Source organism: Epinephelus moara, chromosome 20, assembly GCF_006386435.1.
Source record: "Epinephelus moara isolate mb chromosome 20, YSFRI_EMoa_1.0, whole genome shotgun sequence".
NCBI classification, from domain to species: Eukaryota; Metazoa; Chordata; class Actinopteri; order Perciformes; family Serranidae; genus Epinephelus; species Epinephelus moara.
Window position 1 is genome coordinate 23485468 of NC_065525.1, and position 21585 is coordinate 23507052.

General features: G+C 40.2%; 3 protein-coding genes across 4 annotated transcripts in view; 1 reads left to right on the forward strand and 2 right to left on the reverse strand.

Annotated features, from left to right (window-relative positions):
• The window catches only part of b4galnt3b (beta-1,4-N-acetyl-galactosaminyl transferase 3b), a 36528-nt gene extending 31286 nt beyond the window's left edge, over nt 1-5242 (reverse strand). The window contains exon 1 of the mRNA XM_050073114.1: nt 4724-5242. Coding sequence (XP_049929071.1) covers nt 4724-4859 — 136 coding nt within the window. The 5' untranslated portion in view covers nt 4860-5242. The remainder of the gene's footprint in view (nt 1-4723) is intronic.
• A 4799-nt stretch (nt 5243-10041) lies between these two features.
• On the reverse strand, nt 10042-19031 carry fkbp4 (FKBP prolyl isomerase 4). The gene is made up of 12 exons (XM_050072655.1): nt 18845-19031; nt 18549-18677; nt 16952-17096; nt 16644-16786; nt 16385-16505; nt 14071-14227; nt 13635-13725; nt 13428-13511; nt 13146-13331; nt 12001-12144; nt 11448-11543; nt 10042-11312 (listed from the first exon to the last, which is right to left on the reverse strand). Exons 2-12 carry the CDS (start codon nt 18645-18647, stop codon nt 11211-11213), a joined length of 1368 nt encoding a protein of 455 aa, XP_049928612.1. The 5' UTR covers nt 18648-18677; nt 18845-19031; the 3' UTR covers nt 10042-11210.
• Nucleotides 19032-19318: 287 nt separating this feature from the next.
• The window catches only part of ddx11 (DEAD/H (Asp-Glu-Ala-Asp/His) box helicase 11), a 14105-nt gene continuing 11838 nt past the window's right edge, over nt 19319-21585 (forward strand). Inside the window, exons 1-7 of one of the 2 annotated variants that reach the window (XM_050072651.1) lie at nt 19319-19413; nt 19855-20004; nt 20102-20317; nt 20769-20855; nt 20974-21110; nt 21204-21261; nt 21343-21450. In XM_050072651.1, the coding sequence (XP_049928608.1) occupies nt 19873-20004; nt 20102-20317; nt 20769-20855; nt 20974-21110; nt 21204-21261; nt 21343-21450 (738 nt within the window). In that variant the 5' untranslated portion in view covers nt 19319-19413; nt 19855-19872. The remainder of the gene's footprint in view (nt 19414-19854; nt 20005-20101; nt 20318-20768; nt 20856-20973; nt 21111-21203; nt 21262-21342; nt 21451-21585) is intronic. The other variant, XM_050072653.1, reaches the window with a different exon arrangement.

Sequence of the window (21585 nt, forward strand, 5' to 3'; positions counted from 1 at the left end):
TTTAATCACGTTTAACATTAGCATTCACAACGTACCCAGCTAAGTCTCTGGGGCCGCTTGCATAAAGCACTTTAAGTTAAGATTTACCTTTAAATCTGAGTTGAGGGTTCCTTTAAAAAAATCAATTGCACATTCTTAAGTCCTCTCCTTAAGTTTCCTTAAGTTTTTCTCCTTATCTTGGTGTTATACTTAAGAAAGCTCAGTGGCCTAGCGGTAGAGTGTCCGCCCTGAGGTCATGGGTTCGATCCCAGGCCGGGTCATACCAAAGACTATAAAAATGGGTCCCACTGCCTCCCTGCTTGCCACTCAGCATCAGGGGTTGGAATTGGGGGGTTAGATCACCACATGATTCCCGAGCACGGCACCGCTGCTGCTCACCGTTCCCTCAGGGGATGGGTCAAATGCGGAGAACAAATTTCACACACTGTGACAATCAGTGGAACTTTAACTTTAACTTTAATACCATTGCAAAGAGGACCATTGCAACCTGCAACCCCCTGATTGACTAATGACAACAACATTCAATTGCTGACTCATCACACACATCCCTAATGTGGACTGCTGTATTTCCTTTTATTCTCTATGATGCTCCTTTTTAGTTTTGTGTAGAAGTGTATTAGCCAATACCGACAGCTGTATACTAACAACCCTGTAGGGATTTCAGATAATTGCTGTCATTGTTGGCTCAGGTTCAACCCTGAACAAATACACAGTTAAGACATTACAAACACATACAGAGAACAGACGCCACAGAACATTCTGTTGTCTAGTTCGACATTTTGCTAACAGCTAACATTACACTTTTTATTACCAGATATCAGTTCTTCCTCATGACTATAAAACAGTAGCTGCCTGTGGCTACACAGCACAACTTGCTGTTTAGGCTGCTGTTTTGAAGCGGCGAAGGATTGATTTCCAGGAAAACTGGCGGGGAACTAGTTGTGTACTACCCGATACCCAATCCAGTACTTTAGGCGGTATCTGAGGCATTTCAGACACTGATATTGATATTAGGACAACTCTGATTTTGTGTCTTGTTATTACATAAATGTTCACACAGGCTGACTGTAGAGCGCTGGAGTGTGAGCACAAGCTCCAGTAGATCAATGAGCTTACTAATGTTTACTGAGTAATTATTTAGACCAGTGGTGACAGGGAAAGATGATGAACAAAACACTTAGCGCCAAGTGTTATTTGTAAACATTATGTCCGATCTTGTACTTCTGAACCTGAGTGTCGATCTCTTTATGGTTTTAACATTTGTTCACTAGGTATTAATAGCTGGAGCTTAATGGAGAGTCAATATTTAGCCAGAGCCTGTGTGTAAACATGTTAAAGTTAGTGATGTCTTGAGAAGGATCAGCTGACTGAATTATCATATGTAACCCAGACAGCTTTTTCTTGTTTACGTGTGGTGTTTAGGTTGAGAAATATTCTAAAACTGCTATTATATCAAAAAACAACAACAAAAGTCCATCAGAAATCATGATCAGGATGGATATGAGCGTTTAATCCCAAAGTGCAGTATTTTTAAATTTGATATCTGCAATTTCAAAACAAAGTTTTGACAGAATACAAATGTGGAGGGGTGTTACGAACATGCTTATGTACTGAGGATTGAGTATGTGACACTGGCCGGTGCAATGTTCTTGTCCTTTTAAAAATAAACTTAAAATGTCATGTAACAAGGACATCTCTGTGCAAATGTGCACGTTGCCGTCTGCAACAGGAGTCGCAATGCATGAGCGCAATATTGGGCACAGATTCCTTGTATCGAGTTGCAGCCCCTTTAATCACAATCTACATCTACATCTACAAAGCTCGGGATTGGTTGTAATTTAACGGGAGAAATAAGCGCTGTTACCTGGAATCACTTAATATGTGTGTCTGACATTCCTCTCTGACATTTTTATTTACCCCATGTGTCCCATAAAAGTGGAATTTCAATCGAGGCAGTTTAAAAATGGAGCAACAAGCTACACACACGACTGCGTGTTACGATTTTCAAACCCTATCATTAAGAAAAGTGGAATTAAACTTAATAATTGTGACATCAAACTGGCTTTTACACTTGATAAATAACACATCTGATGCACTTTGTCATCACAAACACCTGCAAGAATGCTGGTAGCATAATCCTATGTGTCCAATCCCACCTGCCATCCTTGAATTACACATTTAGATCTTCACGTTGCTCTCTCAGCTCTGGTTGAGAGCTACATGGGGTCCCTCCCTTGACAGAAGTCCCATTGTGTTGAAAGGGCTACAGCCCAGGAATGTGTAGATAGGCAAGCCCTATAATGTAGGTCTTAGGCATGTGTTTACACGTCAGGCTTTGTTCAAAGTGTGTGTTTCATGTTTTGTCACTACTCTCTCGTGGGCAGACACCAACCTTACTATTTTCACTGTTTTCATCTGCGTCCATGCCAGAGGAGGTGACATCCTGATGTTATACATGGGTGTGAGTGCCATGCAGCAGATGGTAAGCTGAGGCGTAAATATGGTAAAGGGCAGGAAGTTTGATTACCTTGTGTGAGAAGAGACTTCCTTCCAAGTGTAAACCCTGCAATCTGACCTCCCCATCCCCCCCGCCGTCACTCTTTTTCTCGCTCTAAAACACACACTCACTCCATCTCTTTAAATCGAGCTGTTGTCTCACCTGCTGGAGGCTCGGGTTTCCTGTGCAAATGCATCGAGCATCATTCATGAAAACTAGATGTAAAATATACTCCTGCCAATGCTCATACGGGGACTTCAACAAAATATATCTGCACTACTTCATATTGCATTGACAGTGATCTAAATATATTCTACTGTATGGAATTTCCTTTACAATCCAATACAACATATCACTGCAATAAACAGTGCTTTTGTTAGTTACAACTTTACTGTCTACACAATGTGAAACTGTCTTTGGCTGCATCACACAGCATTAAGGAGATGTTTCTCACAGAGAGGTGATGATTCAGCTCTGTGGTCAGTGTTGGGTAAACGACATTTAAGCTATAGTTAAACAGACTGCTAGCTACTTCAGAATATAAAGTAGTTAAACTACATCTAAAACTACTTTTAAAAAGTAGTTTAGCTGCATCCAAACTATGTCATAGGGAATAATCACAACCCAAGTCTGCAATCTTATATTGTTACTAGGGATTGGGGAAAAAAATCGATACAGCAAAGTACTGTGATAATTTTGTATGGCAATATCGTATTGCTACACGGACACCAATTTTCTATTTTGAAAATTATTAATATGACCAATACAAATTAAACTTTTAGTAGCCTATTAGAACAATATAATCAGTTGCTTTTTCAGTTTACTAGATACATTTTAATGCAATAAAAATGACTAAAACAGACTAACCACTTTATTTTATTCGATAAAACTGTCAATGTTGACAAAGTTTTCCTTTGGTGACATCATTTGCCACTGAAAAATGGTAATAAATCGCAATTTATCACAATTTTATCACAATACTCAGCATATCCCAAAAAAATCGCAATAATATTGTATCGTGAGACCTCTGTTGATTCCCACCCCTAACTGTCACACAGAGGTTGAACTGAGCTGACACTGATATAAAGTGTAGGTGTGTTTAATTTAGGGACAAAGGCAGGTCAGTCTACACCTATGTAGCCTGAGGATGTGTTTTTTTCAGGTGAGGATAGGGTGCAAAATCAGTAATAAATGTGGACAACAAGCTGCAGCATCATGTCATATTGCATGGCAAAAAGTGTCATGACAATACCATTAATATGTAGTTTGATATTAACTACATAAACTACATGACCCCAAGTAATTAACACTGAAAAAGCTTTAAATGTAGAGATTGTAATGTAGTTAAACTGTCGCCTAACTGCTGCAAACTGTAATTAACTAGTAACTGAACTGTATGTAGTTAACAGGGGTGGGGGAAAAAACGATACAGCAAAGTATTGCGATATTTTTGTGTAGCAATATTGTATTGTGTGTTTTATCATACACATTATTATTATTACAAATGCAAATTAAACTTAAGGTAGCCTGCTAGACTAATATAATTGATTGCTTTTTCAGTACACGAGATACATTTTGGTGCAAAAAAAAGGCTTAAAAAAAGGTAATAAATCTCAGTATACTTTATCGCAACATATTTAAAATCGCAATAATATTGTATGGTGACTCAAGTATTGTGAAAATACCGTATTGTGGATCCTCTGCTGTTTCCCAACCTTAGGTAACACCTCCCCAACAGTGTCTGTGGTCACTTATGAAACCGCACTTAATTGTAAGATGTTTTTAAGATTGGTGCTACTTTATATTTAGAAATAAAATGGACAAATGTCAGAAACAGCTTTGAAACTAATGCAGTCCTATTCAGCACCATTGAAGAAGTGTTAAAACAGGTGAAAAAAATGAGCCAATCAAATGAGTGAATGCAGAGCAGACTCAAGAAAAAGTGAACCTCTTAGGTAAGGAAGTCATTGCTGCATCCTTTCTCTGAAAGTTGCACAGTTTTTTTTATCTATGTCTGCATGATGCCTTAAATTTTACTGCAGCCTGATCCTTTTGCAAACTTCATGCTTTTATACACTTTGTATCATGAGCCTGTTGTATCACTTACAGGTTGTTTATTGGATCTAAGTGCCTTGTAAATGATGCACTGCCTTAACGCTCAGAGGACAACCACTTGTTGAGTAAGACCTGTCGTAACGGTGTCGGAACTGGCAGGCACAGACTTACTGGTTTCACTGCTCCATGCTTTTGCAGCGACCATCTCATGATAGACGGCCACAGCTCCGACCAGCAGAATCGCCCCGAACAGGAGATATTTGCCATTGCGCCTCAGTTTCTTCAGGGGGAAAAACGCCGCGATCATCTTGGATCTCGGGCGAGAGCTCCTCCCGAGTTATTCATCGGTCGGGTCACCCGCTTTGTCATCCGGAGGGGGGCCGACCCCACCGTGAGCCCGTCCGTCCGCCTGCTTGCCACCCACCGCTGCCCCCAGTGGGTGCGCACTACCGGCGCCCTGGATGTCCCCAGTGCGCGCGGCCCCTGGTGGCTCTCATCCCGCGAAGAATCCCACCATGACCTGGGGTAGCCGGTAGTCTTTCACCGAGCACTCTCGGTCATCTAAAACAGTCACTTTGTTGAGTTGCTTTCTCTCACACAGAGCGATGCCGTCCTGATCTCAGCTCCGGCTGCTCCAACATCTTACTACACACGAAACCGCACAAACAACTGAGTGAGGAGTGAAATCTCACACCCGGTTTTACTCCACACAACTTCATGAGAGCACACAGAAGATGCACGAGAAAGGACAGAGCGGAGCCACTTGTGCCTTCAAAGTAAAAGCACGAGTATATCACAGAGGCGAAAAAGCCATACATAGCCGTGATTAAACACCTTCAACTCTCTAAATATTACCAATAAACTGTATTATATCATGTATAGCTGGGTACACTGTCGCGCACGTCAACATATTTATAACTCGGCATTTTATTTTGAAATATACTACCGGAAGCACTTCCTGTTTGTAGCTAGCTTGACGCTACTCGCTGTGGGACTGAAGGGAGGAGTGAACATGACAGCAAACATCTCCCTTTGCTTTGGGATTTACCTGTGACAGGTAGTAACCGCATTTACAAATACTTCCTTAAGTGCTTTTTCCTTTTATGGGTTTAATCAATAACCGCATTTAAAAAGGATAACGTCATATACAGCCTTATATTGTATTGTTAGACTTTAAAAAACAAAAAACAAAAAAAACTTCAATGATAGGTTCGCAGGTTGTGGTTAGTTATTAATTATTTATTAGCTAACAATACATGTGAACAACGTGAAATATTTAGGGCGTAGTGCTTCAGGTTTTGAATACAAGTGCTTCTGTTTTAGACATTGAACATGAACAAAGGGACTACACTGAGTCAAGTTATTAAGCCATTAGTAATATATTAGTACTAATATAATAATATAATATAATAATAAGTAGGGCAATTAAATAATTACAAAACAACTAGCCCACAAATAAACTTTAAAGCAGGGGTGTCAAACTCATTTTACTTCAGGGGCCACATACAGCCCAATTTGATCTCAAGTTGGCCTTTAACCTTAAAATAACAACCCCCTTTTCACATATTTCACACATACAAACAAGAAAGTAAACATCTACAATAACTAACACATTTAAAGAAAGAGAAATGAATGAAGAAATAATAAACAAACAAGCAAAAATAAAACAATAAACATATCAGACTAAAAAAACAAGACAAATTGAAAGTCAATAGCAACATAAATACACTCTACACACAGCTGTAATTGTGATTGTGTACCCTGATGACCAATAATGGTTTCCACATTAAATTCTCCTGCCCTTCCTCTGGTTATATAAGTCAGTCTTTCCAACACAAAATGCCATCTCCCTCACCCACATACCTCTCGAAGGTGTATCCATTTTCCTCTAAGAGGAAGAGCTATCATTCTCCTGGCCTGCAGGAGTCCAAAGTCAATTAAAGGTATCCGTTGTGAACTAGCAACAACGTTCTTTGGATATATAGAGTGCACACCATTTTGGTTGGTGAGGTACATTCATTCCAGCAATCTAAGATATAGTCTCGACAACTGTTTATCAGTATTCTTGCAATTTTGGACACACATCATCTCCCGTACAGAATGGAACAGAGTCCCCTTTCCCTCTGAGCATTTAATACAATGTCTGGGATGTCAAGGGACCAACGGTTCAGCCTGGCCAGGGTAATGTAAGTTCTCATCAACCGTTTGTACTGCAATAATTTCATTCTGGCATTGATTGTTTTTGAGCTTTAAAGCATGCTTTATAAGAAGTACATTCTGAAAACTTTCATCCATTTACGAAACAAATTATGAACAGCGTGCTATATCCTAAGAAAAATTATGTGCAAATTCAGTCTGCTCCTCACTTTCTTACATGTGATTTCTTTTTCATAATTTCCCAATAAAGTGGAAGCTATTGAAGAAGCAGGTTAATTCATCCCCTCCCGTACAAACAATTTACAATCTGAGGTTTTGTCAGTGCCTCAGCAGCAGGGTACCACCCATGTTGTTTCAAGATAGAAGTCCGATACAGATTTGTTTGTACTCAAGCTGCTGTTTGACAATTTCTTGCACATTGTTCAATATCTTAAAATCTGACCACAGAAAGTATTTATTGTTATTTCAGAGAGCTGCATGCTGGTCAGGGTGGAGAAGCCTCTGAGGCTACATTTTACATGAAGTATTTACTCACTGTTAAAATTGCTCCTGAAGCCTCTCAGCCTTCACATGTGCATCAACATTAGGTGTGCAAAGTCACTTAGTGGGCTGGATCGGACCCTTAGGCGGGCCAGTTCTGGCCCTCGGCCCATATGTTTGACACCCCTGCTCCAAAGGAACATAACAGGAATTTGTTGGCAGTGAATTCCTTGTTTAGATCTCATATGCTGTTGCAATTTTTCCTAATCAAAATAAAACATAAAAATATCATTGTTGATGCACCTTATAGGGATTATGTCACGCAAGCACACACAGAACAAAGAGAGGCTGGCTCCTGCTTATCTGGGGAAAAAAACACAAACAAACCCTCCCAGGTGGGTCCTCCACACACCTCCCTTTCTACATCCTATAAACCTGACTTTATACTGTCTATGTCACAAAACAAGGAAGCACGAGAAGAAAATGCTCTAAAAACAAAAACAACATCTGGCCTAATACTGCAGGGAGAAAATTAATGGCTCCTCCACTTTCATTTTTCATCCACCTGTAGAGAACAAGCAGTGCTGGGCTGTAATCACACCGGAGAGAGCTGACATGTGTAAACTGACACCAGTGTTCCTGTGAGAGAGCTGGAGGATCAGATCAGATCCTGCGTGTCCTCGAAAAGAAGACTCCGACTTCCTGACTGCTGTGGGTTCACACTGGGTCAATTACTAATTGCAAAACACATCTTATAATAGGGGCATTTCAAAATACTCAGAAGCCTCAAAAATAAAAAACACTTATATGCTGATTCAGTTTAATCAAAAATATACTGTGGACAGTGGGAATCATTTTTATTTCTCCTATGCAGATGGAAAGTAAAGCTATTAAGGACTGCTATTTCCTTTATCAATCTACTGTTTTCTTGATTATATGTTAAATATCATAAGATTTTTAAAATTTGCCATCACAGGTTCCCACAGTTGACTGACATATTGCAATTGCTGATTTTGTCTGAACATATAGTCAATTTGTAATCCATAGACACACATAAATAATCCCCACTTTCTTGGCAGTCTTGCTTGAAAAATAATTAAATGATCAAAACTGTAAAAATGCATTACAGGGTCAAATAATGGATTTTCGTGCTGAAAGTTGAGATTTTGAAATTTCACCCAGAATGACACCCCCATGCAAAAAATCACCCCCGTGACCTTTCATTTGTCTGTGAGGGAGTTTTGAATTTTGGAAATGGACCAAAATGTCCAGGGGTAACACAAGGGCCTACAACCTATCCAAAATGTCCAAAATAACTAATGTAAATGTGAAAATACTACATTACATTATAGGCTGAGATTATGCTGTACATTAATATCTAAAGCTAAAACTGGGTTTCAAATATCAATGTAAGTTTAAGATTATGTGAAAAATAAGTCTCTTTATGTTAACCATCAATTAAAACAAGTGCAGTAAGACAATATGCATGAGTAAGTTCCCTATCATGACTGAAGTAATTGCTCTTGTTAATAACCATCAGCAGATTCCTTATTATATTTGACAAGCTCCATCACTTACGTTGTGGGTGGAGGGGACAGAATACAGAAACTCAATCAAAGGGAAGCTTTGTGGATCCATCAACTGGGTGCTTTGAAGTATCCTGGTCTCAATAAGGATATAGACTTCACATTTTTTGTGATTTGTCATTATCCTCTTCAAGCTTAGACATTTATTTTTTCTGGGTATCTTATCTCATGTCACTGTATTTTGTCAGCTTGTTATTTGTTCATTATTGTCTATTTGTTTCATGTGATGGCCTCTGATTGGTTCCTGCCACTAGGTGTGGCCTTACCTCTGTTCTATGTTTTAAAAAGCCCTGATGAAGACCTGCATTGGTCGAAACATATTGGCTCTTCTAACGATTTAGCCACAATAAAGGCTTTTTAATATTTCCTTCCTTTGATAGTTCCATTTTTCTTTATTCTTGGAGTGCCTGGATTGCCTAACCGTGAAGCTCCGACACTTCTTCATACAAATGAGGAAACACTTTTTTTCCAAACCACAGGGCCAGGCTATATTGATATTGTAGGGTTGACTATTCATGCTTTCACCACGTTTACACAATGAGATTTTTGAGAAATAATCACCAGTAATGTGTATGTATTAACAAAGTGGGTAAAGACAAGGTCTAAGTTCAGAAAAATAATACATATAGGTTCCATATTAGCCCACTGAAACGCAAGAAGTTTAATCTTTGCTTTCAAAACACTGCAGTAAGTGTAAAACTTCTGAAGGCTCGTATTTCCATGGTATTTATGACTGCCCCCTTAATGATGACTTCTGGGTCAAAGTGTGTAAAGAAATTGATATTATTTTTAAGAACAAAACAACTCTCGAACCTATGTTTTGCATTCTTGGGATACAGTCAGTGGCTCTGAACCTCAGCCCCTCCTCACTGAAGCTGCTTAAGGTACTACTTTTTAGTGCAAGGAGGTGTGTTCAGTGGCCCTTAGGAGTGGACTGTATGGACTAGCATGGACCGAGGTCTCGAAACACATCTCCATGTAGGTTTATGTGCTCAATTTACCACTATGCAATTAGAAAAGCTCAGAGAAACACTTTCACTGTAATGCATTTAAAATGAAGAAAACATCACTTTCAATATTGTGATATACAAAATCTGAGACAATTTTTAGTTTTAATATCACAATAGATATATCATCAATATACTGCCCAGCCCTGCCTCACCATTTGTGATTTATGAGCAAAAGACAGGGCAGCAGGGAAAATAAGTCATGCGCTGTAACTGGAACCTGTGAAGAACAGATATAAGTCAAGAATATCAAACACAGTCAAGTTGTAGCTATTGTTTATTACATCTTTCTGTCAGGGCAGACCAAGCAGTGACCCTTCCAAAAGACAGAGATAAACTCAACACACAACTCACAGCCCTGTTTTAAATTAGCCCCCTAGTTCAGTTTCTGCCCCACTCTTCAGGTGCTGTCCACTGACAATGAACAGGGCTCACATCTTCTGGCGTACCGTCTTCAACAGCCTGAATCTGATGAGCCGTATATGAACACGTTCACACATGTACTTTTTTTTTTTTTTTTTACAGTAAATTAAGACTAAGACTTGACTGTTTATTACTTGAGTGTGTCCAGGAAAAGCTAATTCATGTACTTTCTAGCTGCTTTAAAATGCACATAATTCCAGTTAAGTAATTGGTTGTATTCATCATGTTGAGAACAATACAGAAGTCACAAGCACAACACTGGAAAAAAAAAAAAGAAAGAAAAAAAAAGAAGAAGTACAAAGTCAATATTTTCAAAGTAAAGGTCAACAGTCCTGTACGCTGGGGGCTATAGGGGAGCTCCATCTTTAGACTGAGAGAGAGAAGCGTGAAGTTTGACAGCTATTCCAGGCTAATGTCTTATTTCTCCACAGTGCTGCTACATACATACTTTGGGACACAGGCACTCTAACGTTCAGACGCATCATATCTATGCACGCAACCATCACAACTCCGAGAATTGATCAGTAGGCCCATGAGAGGAGTATTAGATGGATAGCATAAGACATGAGGAGGGGTAGAGGACAGAGGGTAGTGCAAGGTAAATGGTCTAGCCCTTGACGGGTGAAATTCTGCACGGAACACTTTGATGCACTTTTTTCCTACCCAAAACGCTGTGAAAACACATGCACAGTTCAAAGCTGTGGGTTGAGAGGGTTCAGTGGTGGGGTTGTGGCACACAATTCATTTACTAAAAACCACGTCCCACAGTGCCATCAGCTAGGGAAGCCCCACCTGCTCGGGTAGCTGCCACAGCAAAAAAAAGCCCGGATACAAAGAAAGCCAGCGAAGAGTAAGACGCTCCCAAAGTCAGTGCTCTCTTTGACACGCTCAGTCTCGCGCGCGCACCTCATACACACATCCACACACACAGTCACACCTTAAACACAAATGGCTGAAGTTACAAAAGTCTGAAGTACAGATGAGCTGTAATAGTCACATCTTCATCTATGCCTTTGCTTCGCCCGCAACTTCTTTTTCTCCGTTCTCAACTTCCATCGCATCGTCGCCGTTCTCTTTGCTCTCAGTCTTCACCTTCTCGGCTTCTTTCTGTTCGTGAGGAGAGAAATAAAAAACAATCCAAATCAGATTTTTTTTGCCTCTTTTCTGTCAGTCTCATTGACAATTTAGAAACATGCTTATCCCACCCTCTTGTGGCTGTTTTTAGAAAATACAACCCTTTACCTTTGAATCCCTCTCTGCAAATATCTGGAACATGTTGGCGTAGGTGCGTTTGTCTTTCTCATGCTGCTCCTTGATACGTTTCTGACAGAGAACCACCTGGCAGGAGGAAAGAAGGAGAGGTCAGATCACTTACTTCCAGATATGGAACAGGTACAACCAAAAGATATAATACAATGAATGGCTTCATATTTTCAGCGCACTTTGAGCAGATGTATCATAATTCTAAGACCAATTTGACAGGAGCTATAATTAGGGATAGTTTACTTGGGCTTTGTTAATGTACAAAATGTTCCCGCCTACATAGTAATTAAGACCGGTGGTTTCACGACCAGCAAATATATGCAACATTTTATTTGCCAAATGAGCTAATATGAGATATAATAACACATAAGAGAGCATCATGTGCCTGTTTCAGTGTTGATGGTAGCAAAATGAGTCTCACCTGCATAAAAAGGACACATTAATTTATTTCTATGCACCCCTTTTTTGGATTTGTTACAGACTCATCACAACGGCAAGATCGAAGAAAGAAAGTTGGAATCATCCGTTATACCTGGCTCTTGGCAGCCTTGTTGGCAGGATACAGTTGAACAACACGCTGAAAGTCATCTCTCGCCCTCTCAAACTCCTTCATCCCAAACAGTGCCTCTCCCCTTCGGAACAGAGCCTTCTCATTAGATGCATCCAACTCCAGAGCCTGTAATTATAAACAGAGTATGGGGAAATGTTTACAGTATTTAAATACATGAGAAGCACTACCATGTAACAGACATTCATACAAACTATATTTTACATAAACATTATTTAACTATCTTGTCAACAGATTGTTGTCAAATGTGTCAACAATGGGGTCAAGATTTCTCCTTCGTCATTAGTTCGAGGTCCACACAGTCTAATATGTTCTGGACTCACAACCCACCAGTTAGGGACCACTGCTTTAATGCAAATCAAATATTTCCCAATGCTGCAGCTTCACATCAGAAGCAATTAAAAGGCAAATCATGAACAGACTTTTATTGTTAAGTGGTCAAAGGAAATGCAATGTGCTTGTCAGTGAGATTAGCATGGTCGCTATTGTTCAATAATAATGCCTCTACATCAGTGGTTTTCAAAAACACCAAAGGGCAAGCCAGAATCTCACGGCACACCTGTATTTATGTCTGAACATCAGCTCCTATATTGTGTGTTATCACTCTTATCACGACGTAAGATAATAGAAATAAGAGAAAATAAGACATAGCTTTCGTTATAGTCTACTGACAGTTTTTGTTTCTCTTTTCTTTCAGTGGTCGCTGGTGCTTTCTTGTAATTTGCTTCGTACAATAAAGTGATCCATTGTCCCACTCATGGCTTTCTCCTTTTAATTGTTATCATCTCTCACACTGGCTGCCAATCAGGGCACACAAACGGCAACAAATAGGTTCCCTGTGAACGTTTTATAAATCAAATTAAATTACATTTTTAGCTTAGGAAATGGGTGCGCACAACATACTGATACAGTCAATTAACAATTCATTCATAACTTCTTGTATAGGCGCAGTTGGATATTTCAATAATAGGCTTATGTGGGGTTATCACAAAATCCAACGGCCCACCTGGACTGGCATCACAGCTCACCAGTGTGCCGCGACACACCATTTGAGAACCACTGCTCTACGACTACCGTGGCAAGCATAGTAAAGAATAAATATTAAATACCTTGTCACAGTTTTCTAGGGCTTGGCTCGACTCCTGTAGTTTAAGGAAGCACATGGCCAAGTTCAGATGTGCAGCCAGCCGCAGTGATTTCGCCTTCTTCTCGTCCTCCTCTGACAACCCAGTTTCACGTTCCAGCCATGACACAATCCTTTTGTACTGCACTGACGCCTGCTTGTATTTCCCCTCCTGCAGCATATGAAATCACTACATTAGATAACATGAAAGGTATGTCTTATAAATTCTCTTTACAGCTATGAGCTTTGTAAATGCTCCACTGCACACCTTAAAATACTGTGTTCCCTTCTCTTTGACAATGCTGCTCTGTTCCAGCTTCTCTACCGTGTTCATCTCCCACGATTCCTTTGCCTAAAGAAAACAAAACACACATTAAACACTTCTTAGGGGGGAAATGTTGCAGTACACAACTGACGTGTAATTGGCCAGCTACAGCCACGCTGTGTTTGCAACTCAGCGGCAAGATGTGTTTACCTTCTCAAAGGCTGTCAGCTTGATTTTGTACTGCAGTGTTGCTCCGCCGGGGATGTTATACTTTGCATTGCCTTCATTCCCAAAGCCATATCTACAAATCAAAGACACATATTAATCTCAAGTGTGGTGTATAAACGCTGAATTATCAGTTGCAGTTTACCTTGAAACAGCATTGCATACCATTTCCTAGACGAGATAGGATGACTGTGTATCTAAAGATCTTTCATTTTTTGTCATATCACAGCATAGATCTCTTGAAGCTGATCATGTTGGCCAAATTTCAGTCTTGTTACCCATTACTCTTAACACTATAATTGTTTTAACAGTTCAGCTTGAGATGTAGATAAACACAGGAATGATCTGATAAAATAAAAACAATAAAAACACTCACTACTGCAACACAAAAGACTATTTGTCGTAGTACATGTGATCGTACTTAGGCTTAACACTGATGAGGGCCTCCTCTCCCTGCTCCATAGCCATGATAGCTTTCTCCACAGCAACTGGGAAGCCAAGGCTCTCTCCATCTCCAATCTCAAACTTCAATTCTCTCTCGTCAAATACACGCCCCTCATAGGTACCCTCCACAGTCACTAAAAGGGGTTGAAAAATGCTGGGGTTAGTTTGTGCTACAAATCAGACTCTTGATTTAGCCATAAACTTATTAGCATGCAGTAAATTGACAGCTCCAAAACAAAGAGACCCAGTGATTTAAACAGGAATAACTACTGAGTAAAGCAGTTTCATGTTTAAATTTTTTTTACGTTTTTCCAATGCTCTCGTTGCTGAGGGGCTTCCAATGATAGTGGCTGACGCAAAAATACAGCTACGCCACTCCCGTGCTATATAAATGTGACGGCCTTTTGCTCGCTGTTGGCCAGAGGCTTATTTTGTTCAAATGGAAGACTGCGCTCCCTCCAACATATGGCCGAAGGATTAGTGAGGTAATGCGTCACATCCACCCAGAAAAATTAGATATACTATTAGAGGGTCCACCAGAAAGTTTTATATCACCTGGCAGCCATTTATTTCTTTTGTAGAGAGTATGTCAGCTACCAGCATATCTATGTAGTCCAAGTGTCTGTATATTTTATTAGTTTTCTTTTTTTTTGTTAAGTTATTGCTATCTGCTTTTCACTTTTCTCCATCTGGTATTTATTTTCTTATTTATGTATATGTGACACTGTGAATGTATATGTACTTAAATGTAATTGTTTATTTATTTACTTGTATGAATGTATGTTGTATTACTGATGGTCCAAGCTGTCTGCTTCTTTATATTTGAAAATAAAAAAGGCCTTGATCAAAAATATGGATATGCAAATGGCCCTATCTAGAGCCAGTGCTTGGTTTGTCCGTGCTGAGCTACTGTAGAAACACGACGAAGCAACAAGCTGATCTCCACAGACGAGGACCTGTTCCCTATATTGATGACTCATTCTAAAGCAAGGAAAACACAGCCATTCTTATTTTCAATATACACTAAGAAAACAATAGGCTTACTCCTGCTTGAGGTGGCTGTGAGTATTTGTAAAACAACAGTTATTAGCAGCTTTGATTTACAACAGCTACAAAAGACTCCAGTAGGTTACAGTATTCATTGTGAGGAAGAAAGAAGCAAAAATTCTGAACTTATGCACCTCTCCAGACGCCGTCTATATGCTATGGAGCCACTGAAGTCCTGACAGGCGATATTTTTTTTATGTTGTGTTCACAAGTTAATTATTTGCAAACAAAGTGACAACTTGTTCCCACAAGACAAATAAACCTGTGCGCACAAAATAAAAACTATTACCTTTCGGACCCATAACATGCTGGTATGTATGAAATATGACTTTCTGCCAAAATATGACTTAATGGCTTTGTCTCAATCCTCATATATGATCCATTCAAGTTTATGAGCAGGAACATGCATTGTACGAACATACACCAAACACAAGCAGTGTTGTGTTGCTACAAGTACCGCTAAAATGGATTGTGAAGATGAAATACAAACCAGGAAGTGCAGTTCATGTAAATTTCAGTAAGGATTTTATAACTCTTGAAAGTTAATGTCTACAGTAAAGTTTGTTCTTCGATCTAACTTTTTGTAAGGAGAACAGTAGAGGAGTCACAATGCTGTACAGTGCGTGCAAGAAGGTGTTGTATGTGCGGTTTTTGGAATTCACTCCAATCAAAATAAACTTCAGGTGACTCCAGCCTCTGCTTTCCACGAAGGCTGAAACTGAAAATGTGGTACAGCCAACTTCCAAGTCTGCAGGGGTGTTTGATCGTCATTTAAGCATCAAATATTTGGTAGGGTTTAAAATGTGCATACTTGCATGTATTTCTATAACAACTCACAATTATCTACCAACTTTAATCAAATTAATTTCTGCAAGTTAATTTATGGCTTAAAATCCAATACATGATTAGAAGAAACAAAAAAATAAGATATTTATATAGTTTTGATCTGACTCGTTGGTTGAAGCTTAATAAAGAAAGTTGATTACCATTACTATTGTTACAGAAATGACTGACACTTATAAACATTGTTACATTAATACAAAAGGGACTCTGTCTAGACCTGCTGTCCCCTAAAAATTAAACACTCTTACTTGGAAGGATGGAGATAAATCAAAAGATTAAAATGAAATGTACCAACCATTAAAGATTTCTGGTGAAAACAGTAATATAGAAATTACCTCCCTTTATAAGCAGGTGCAATTTTTCAGTTATGGTAAATAAATATCTGTGTCTGGATGTGTTACCTTCAACAGAAGCTCCCTCATTAGGCTTCGTATATCCCTGCCCTTTAGTAATAATGCGACGGATGATTCCTCCATCTTCTTCATCAGTGATGTCCTCACCATGAAATTCAAACAGTTCCACCTACAAGTGTGCAGAAGTGTTTATTAATATCTTTTTTACACCCTTACAGGATCATGGCAAACTGTATTTCAACCACAAACCAGGGAATACAGTTTGAAGTGTAAATGATAATCAAAACATGATATCACTGATGCTTACCTCAAAAACAAGAGTGGCATTGGGGGGTATCTTGGGTGGACTGCCTGCACATCCATAGGCATATTCTGGTTTACAGATGAGCTGGCACAGCTCCCCTATTTTCATCGTCCCTACGCCGATGTCCCATGCCTTTATTACTTGCCCTAAACACAAAGAAGACTGATTACCAACACTAGCTGTGCAACTTTGACAGAGGAGCGTTCATGTCTCTGCTAGACATGCGATCTTGGAACCCATCGGATATCGTTGTAACGTCTGCATACTTATGCAGATGTCTGTTTAGAGAGATTACTGGATAGGAAACCAACCTTTGCCCAGTTCGAAGGAAAACTTCTCTCCTCTGTCTCTGCTTGAGTCGAAATGAGTACCATCCAGAAGTGTGCCCACATAATGTACAAACACTTTGTCGCCGGTCATAGGCAGCTCTGTGCCCGTGCCTTCCCTTTTCACAAGCTGGAAAAACAGACAGCAATAGGAGAACTTATCAAAAACAGTAGGTGGTTTACAAAGCCATCACATACAAAGTCAAACATGTGTTACCTGTATTCTCCTGGCAGTTTTGTACTGTGCATCATAAGAGGAAACGCTGCCAAATCCTTGTGAATGAATATGAGCTTTAACAGTAAACCCTCATGCGCATGCGTGAGTAAATGTTAAATGCCTCTATCAGCATTAATAGCTTTTGCATTTCATATCTCTCCGAAATAAGCAATATATAACACGAAGAGAACATAGAATAAAACTATATGCTTTAAGTGAACCATAAATACAAGAAAAACAGGGGCAACTACAAGCAAACTAAAACGACCAGCTAAAATACAACCTGATATTGGCATACAGCTGCAGAACAACAAAATTCCCGGAGCAGTGCTTTGAAACAGCCTAGAGGAACCAATGAGTGCAACTTTAAGCCCTTCTGCAGAAGATTGCTCATGTATGGAGCTGCGTACATAAAAGCTCTTTTGCCAAACTCTGTATGTGCCATAGGCATAAAAACATGCTCTGTGCAGGGTGGGTAGGGGCATTTCAATGTTTTGCTTAATGTACACACATAAATATAATGGAAGAAGGCCAGTAAGAGCCATGAAAATAAGAGAATGCCAATTAAAAAGTCTACAAAATTTTAAAGACAACCACTGAACTCAAGCATTCAGGATACTATGATCAGTAAGGGGCTTACAGCTGATAATAGATCTCAGTGCACCATGATAAGCTAGAGTCCAGAGCATGCAACACTGGGACGGTGCATTCATAAACAAGCACAGTTAAAATGCAGCAAAGACCAGTCATTTTTGGCCAGGAAAGAAACACAATTCCCATTTCTGAATACACACCCAGTTTCAGGTTAAGCCTTTTCACATGTAGTTCAATATGGGGCGTGAAGAAAGACAATCGTCTGACACAATGGCCAGATATGTATTACATTAAACACTCTTTATGCTCTTGTTCTGGTGTGTAACAATAGTTGGCACATTTTAAAGCTTAGCCCTGGCTCATGTGGATAACATGCACTTTGTTTTATGAGCATTCAGGACGAGCTTCATATTGAATTGTTATTATCCATGTTATTGACACCCTGGCGTTGCCTGGGAAGCTGACGAATCTGCGAGCTCATGTTTTATTTGCTTTGGCTCATACTTATAATTCGCAATACCGATTTGGTGTAGCGACCTAAAGCTCACCCTGTGAGCAGGTTAGCTATGAAAGCAATGGTAGGAAACGAGATGATTGGCGTTACAGTGTTGTCAACATTGTAGCTTGCATATAAGCTGCTTTATTGACAGCGCACGCGATAGCCTAGCTAGCAACAGCTAGCGTTAGCCTATCCTTATGAGTAAACAACAAGCAGCCAGCTAACAACTACGCTAGCTGGATTGATACACACAACCAAACACAATCACTTGCCTTTAAAACGCCACCGTCTTTCTTTGGTGTGATGTCCTCTCCTTCCATTGGGATGGTGTGTTGTCCTTCACTTGTCTGTTCCTCTGCAGTCATTGTCATAAAGCAGATTTAACCTCCTACTCCTCTGACCTGCACCACAATTACACTTGTTTTAAGCAGCGGTGGTGGCTAAAGCTAGCTAGCGTACTTACTTCACAAACCACGCCAAGTGCAGCAAGAAACAACCAAACTGACGTCGATGCTAACGTTAGCTAGCTAACTAACGTTGCTTAAAGCTCCTCGCTAGCCTTACTTACTTGTGAATGCTAATGTAAATACAACACACGTTACAGCTTAACTAGCTGCACTGAGACCGTGCTGCCGTTGTACGCCGGACACACTATCCACGCAGAGTGTGCGCTTTCGGTTATGAAGCTTCAAGTCCACGTTGTCTGGCAGTCTGGCATCTGACAGGCGCTTAAAGAAGGGCAGAGAATTTTCCAGACACTCAAGAGGAACAGGGGATGAACCCGTGTTAGTGGCGCCACTTATGGTTACACGCATCTCCAACAAGGGCGGTGCACTTACAGAGACCACAGCAAAGGCTCAATTCACAACTATAGCATGCCATGTAAGTATTTAATACTTAACTTAATTAAACATCCTGTAATTACCAAATAGTAGCACGTTTAAGGACTAAAATATGCTATATCTGTACATAGCCCCGCCCGCGCAAGCACTGCAGTATATTAAAACAAGCACCCTTTAGTGTATCTTGCTCCCTATTGGTTAGATTCTGTCAGCTTCCCTCCCCACTGCTGTGTGTTGGCGCGGGAGTTGAATGTAATGCCACAAAATAAAGCTAGTTTTTGAAGGATATCTGCGGGTAAGTAGCTTTTATATATCTCATATATCATCTCTGTAAGGTTTACGATCAGCAGTATGTATAAAACGTCAGCTAATAAACGGATTTCGGATGTTTGAGGCAGCTAGCGATAAAGTTCGCAGTGACAACATCAGATTTTAGCTGCTTGACACAACATGTAGGCGAAGTGTAGCTCTGAAGTTGACAGATGAGTTACATTAATGTGGTAATTTGAGGTGATGGAGTAAAATGAGGCAAACTGAATCGGAAATTCGTCATGACTTTGATAAGATTGACTGTCTGGGTGCCTCATGTTAGACACAATAACATCACTATCAGGAGTTGCTAATGCAAGCCAGTCTAAACACACCGTGTGGGCTGTTCAGCTGATGAAGGGGCTCATTTCATGATGATCATATCTGAACTGAAAGGTTTGATCTAATTATAAACCCTTGTCATCAGCCAGGAAGGTGCACCAGCATGGAGAGTGGTGGAAGAAGTCAATTTCCATTTCCTTACCAGCCCTATCACATCCAGGAGCAGTTCATGCAGGCCCTGTACACTGCACTCGACCAAGGCAAAGTTGGGATCTTTGAAAGTCCAACTGGGACGGTGTGTATGTGTGCATGCATATAAGAGACATCAAAGCAGAAGCCTTTAGATTTTATTGATGATTTTGTGTTTTCAACATATCTGTCCCTTAACCCAGGGCAAGTCTCTGAGTCTGATATGTGGAGCGCTGAGTTGGCTCACTGACTATGAGGAGAAGAAGAGGCAGGAGGCAGCTGCTCTGCTGCATGAAGGAGAAGTAGCTCTGTCCACGTCGACTGCACAGTCCTCCACCACCAGCTCCTCGGCAGAGCCTGACTGGATCACTGATTTTGTGCAGAAAAAGGCAGAGCGTGATTTGGTATCGAAGTTGAAGGTGAGGATTACAGCAGGTTACAGTAAAGAAGTAAATGCATCTTGGCTCTGATGGTTGGTAGGAAAGGTATATGTACAAAAACAAAGTCCAGGAAGTCTCCATTTATGAAATAATCTCATATATTTATTCTTCAAGCATAGGCAATCTAACAAACCAACGCAAATCGACTAAAGTTCATTTGAGACCTCCTGGATTTTTTTATTTTATTTTTTGAAGGCATTTGGTTTGAAGAAGGTATTCGCACATCCAACTGTCTCAGATGCAGGTGTGTTGAAAAATATCACTTGAGTCTTTGAACAGAAAAGACTGTTCAACCTTGAACACTCTTGACAATTTTTTGAAGGCAAGAATGTCAGTGTATTTCAGATGTGACCTTGGTGTGGATCTCTGGGACTTCATCTTCTCACCTGCTCAGGTTTTGAATATTATTGGTTGTTTTTTCTTGTGTCAGGAGGAAGAATTAAAAAGAAAGAAGAGGGAGGAACGATTAGAAATGATCAGGAACAACATTCAACTAAAGTATGCGATGAAAAGAAAAGTAAGTAATCTCGCACAGTGGCATTTTAAAGAGCCAAGGCATCAGAAATTTACCCAAAAATCACTGCAAGCTGAGTCTCTATAGCTCAGTACATGAATGTCTGTGAATGTGTCTGTAGAGTGGTGAAGAAGATGAGGCATTCAAATTGCTGCAGCTCAGTAAAGAGGAACAAACGGAGACACAAGGAGACCAAGAGGACGAGGACCTTATCATCACAGAATATGAGAGCGATGATGAGTCTAAGACCAAGAGCAGGTGAGGGCGGCTGCTGATTGGTTACCAGTGACATCAGATGTTCTATCATGGTGACAGACAATGACAGCATGGTGTGTTTGCTCTCATGCTCAGATTTTGTGGCGCTGAGGACGACACAGACGACGACCTGGTTGAAGAACATGTCACTAAGGTGTGCGAGAGAGACATTGCAAATATAAAGAGTGTCGCACATTAACCTGAAGTAACTCTGTATACATACGCATGATTTTAGATTTACTACTGCAGTCGCACCCACTCCCAGCTGGCCCAATTTGTCCATGAGGTTCAAAAGAGCCCCTTCAGCAAAGACATCAGTCTGGTCACACTGGGCTCACGGCAGGTATGTGCACACACACACTGCGATGGAAACACTCAGGAAATAAAAACACAAAGCATTTGATGATGTTGTATGCAGTATATTTTGGACAGATTATACCTGACTACCCCCCCCCCCCCCCCCCCCCCCCCCGCGTAG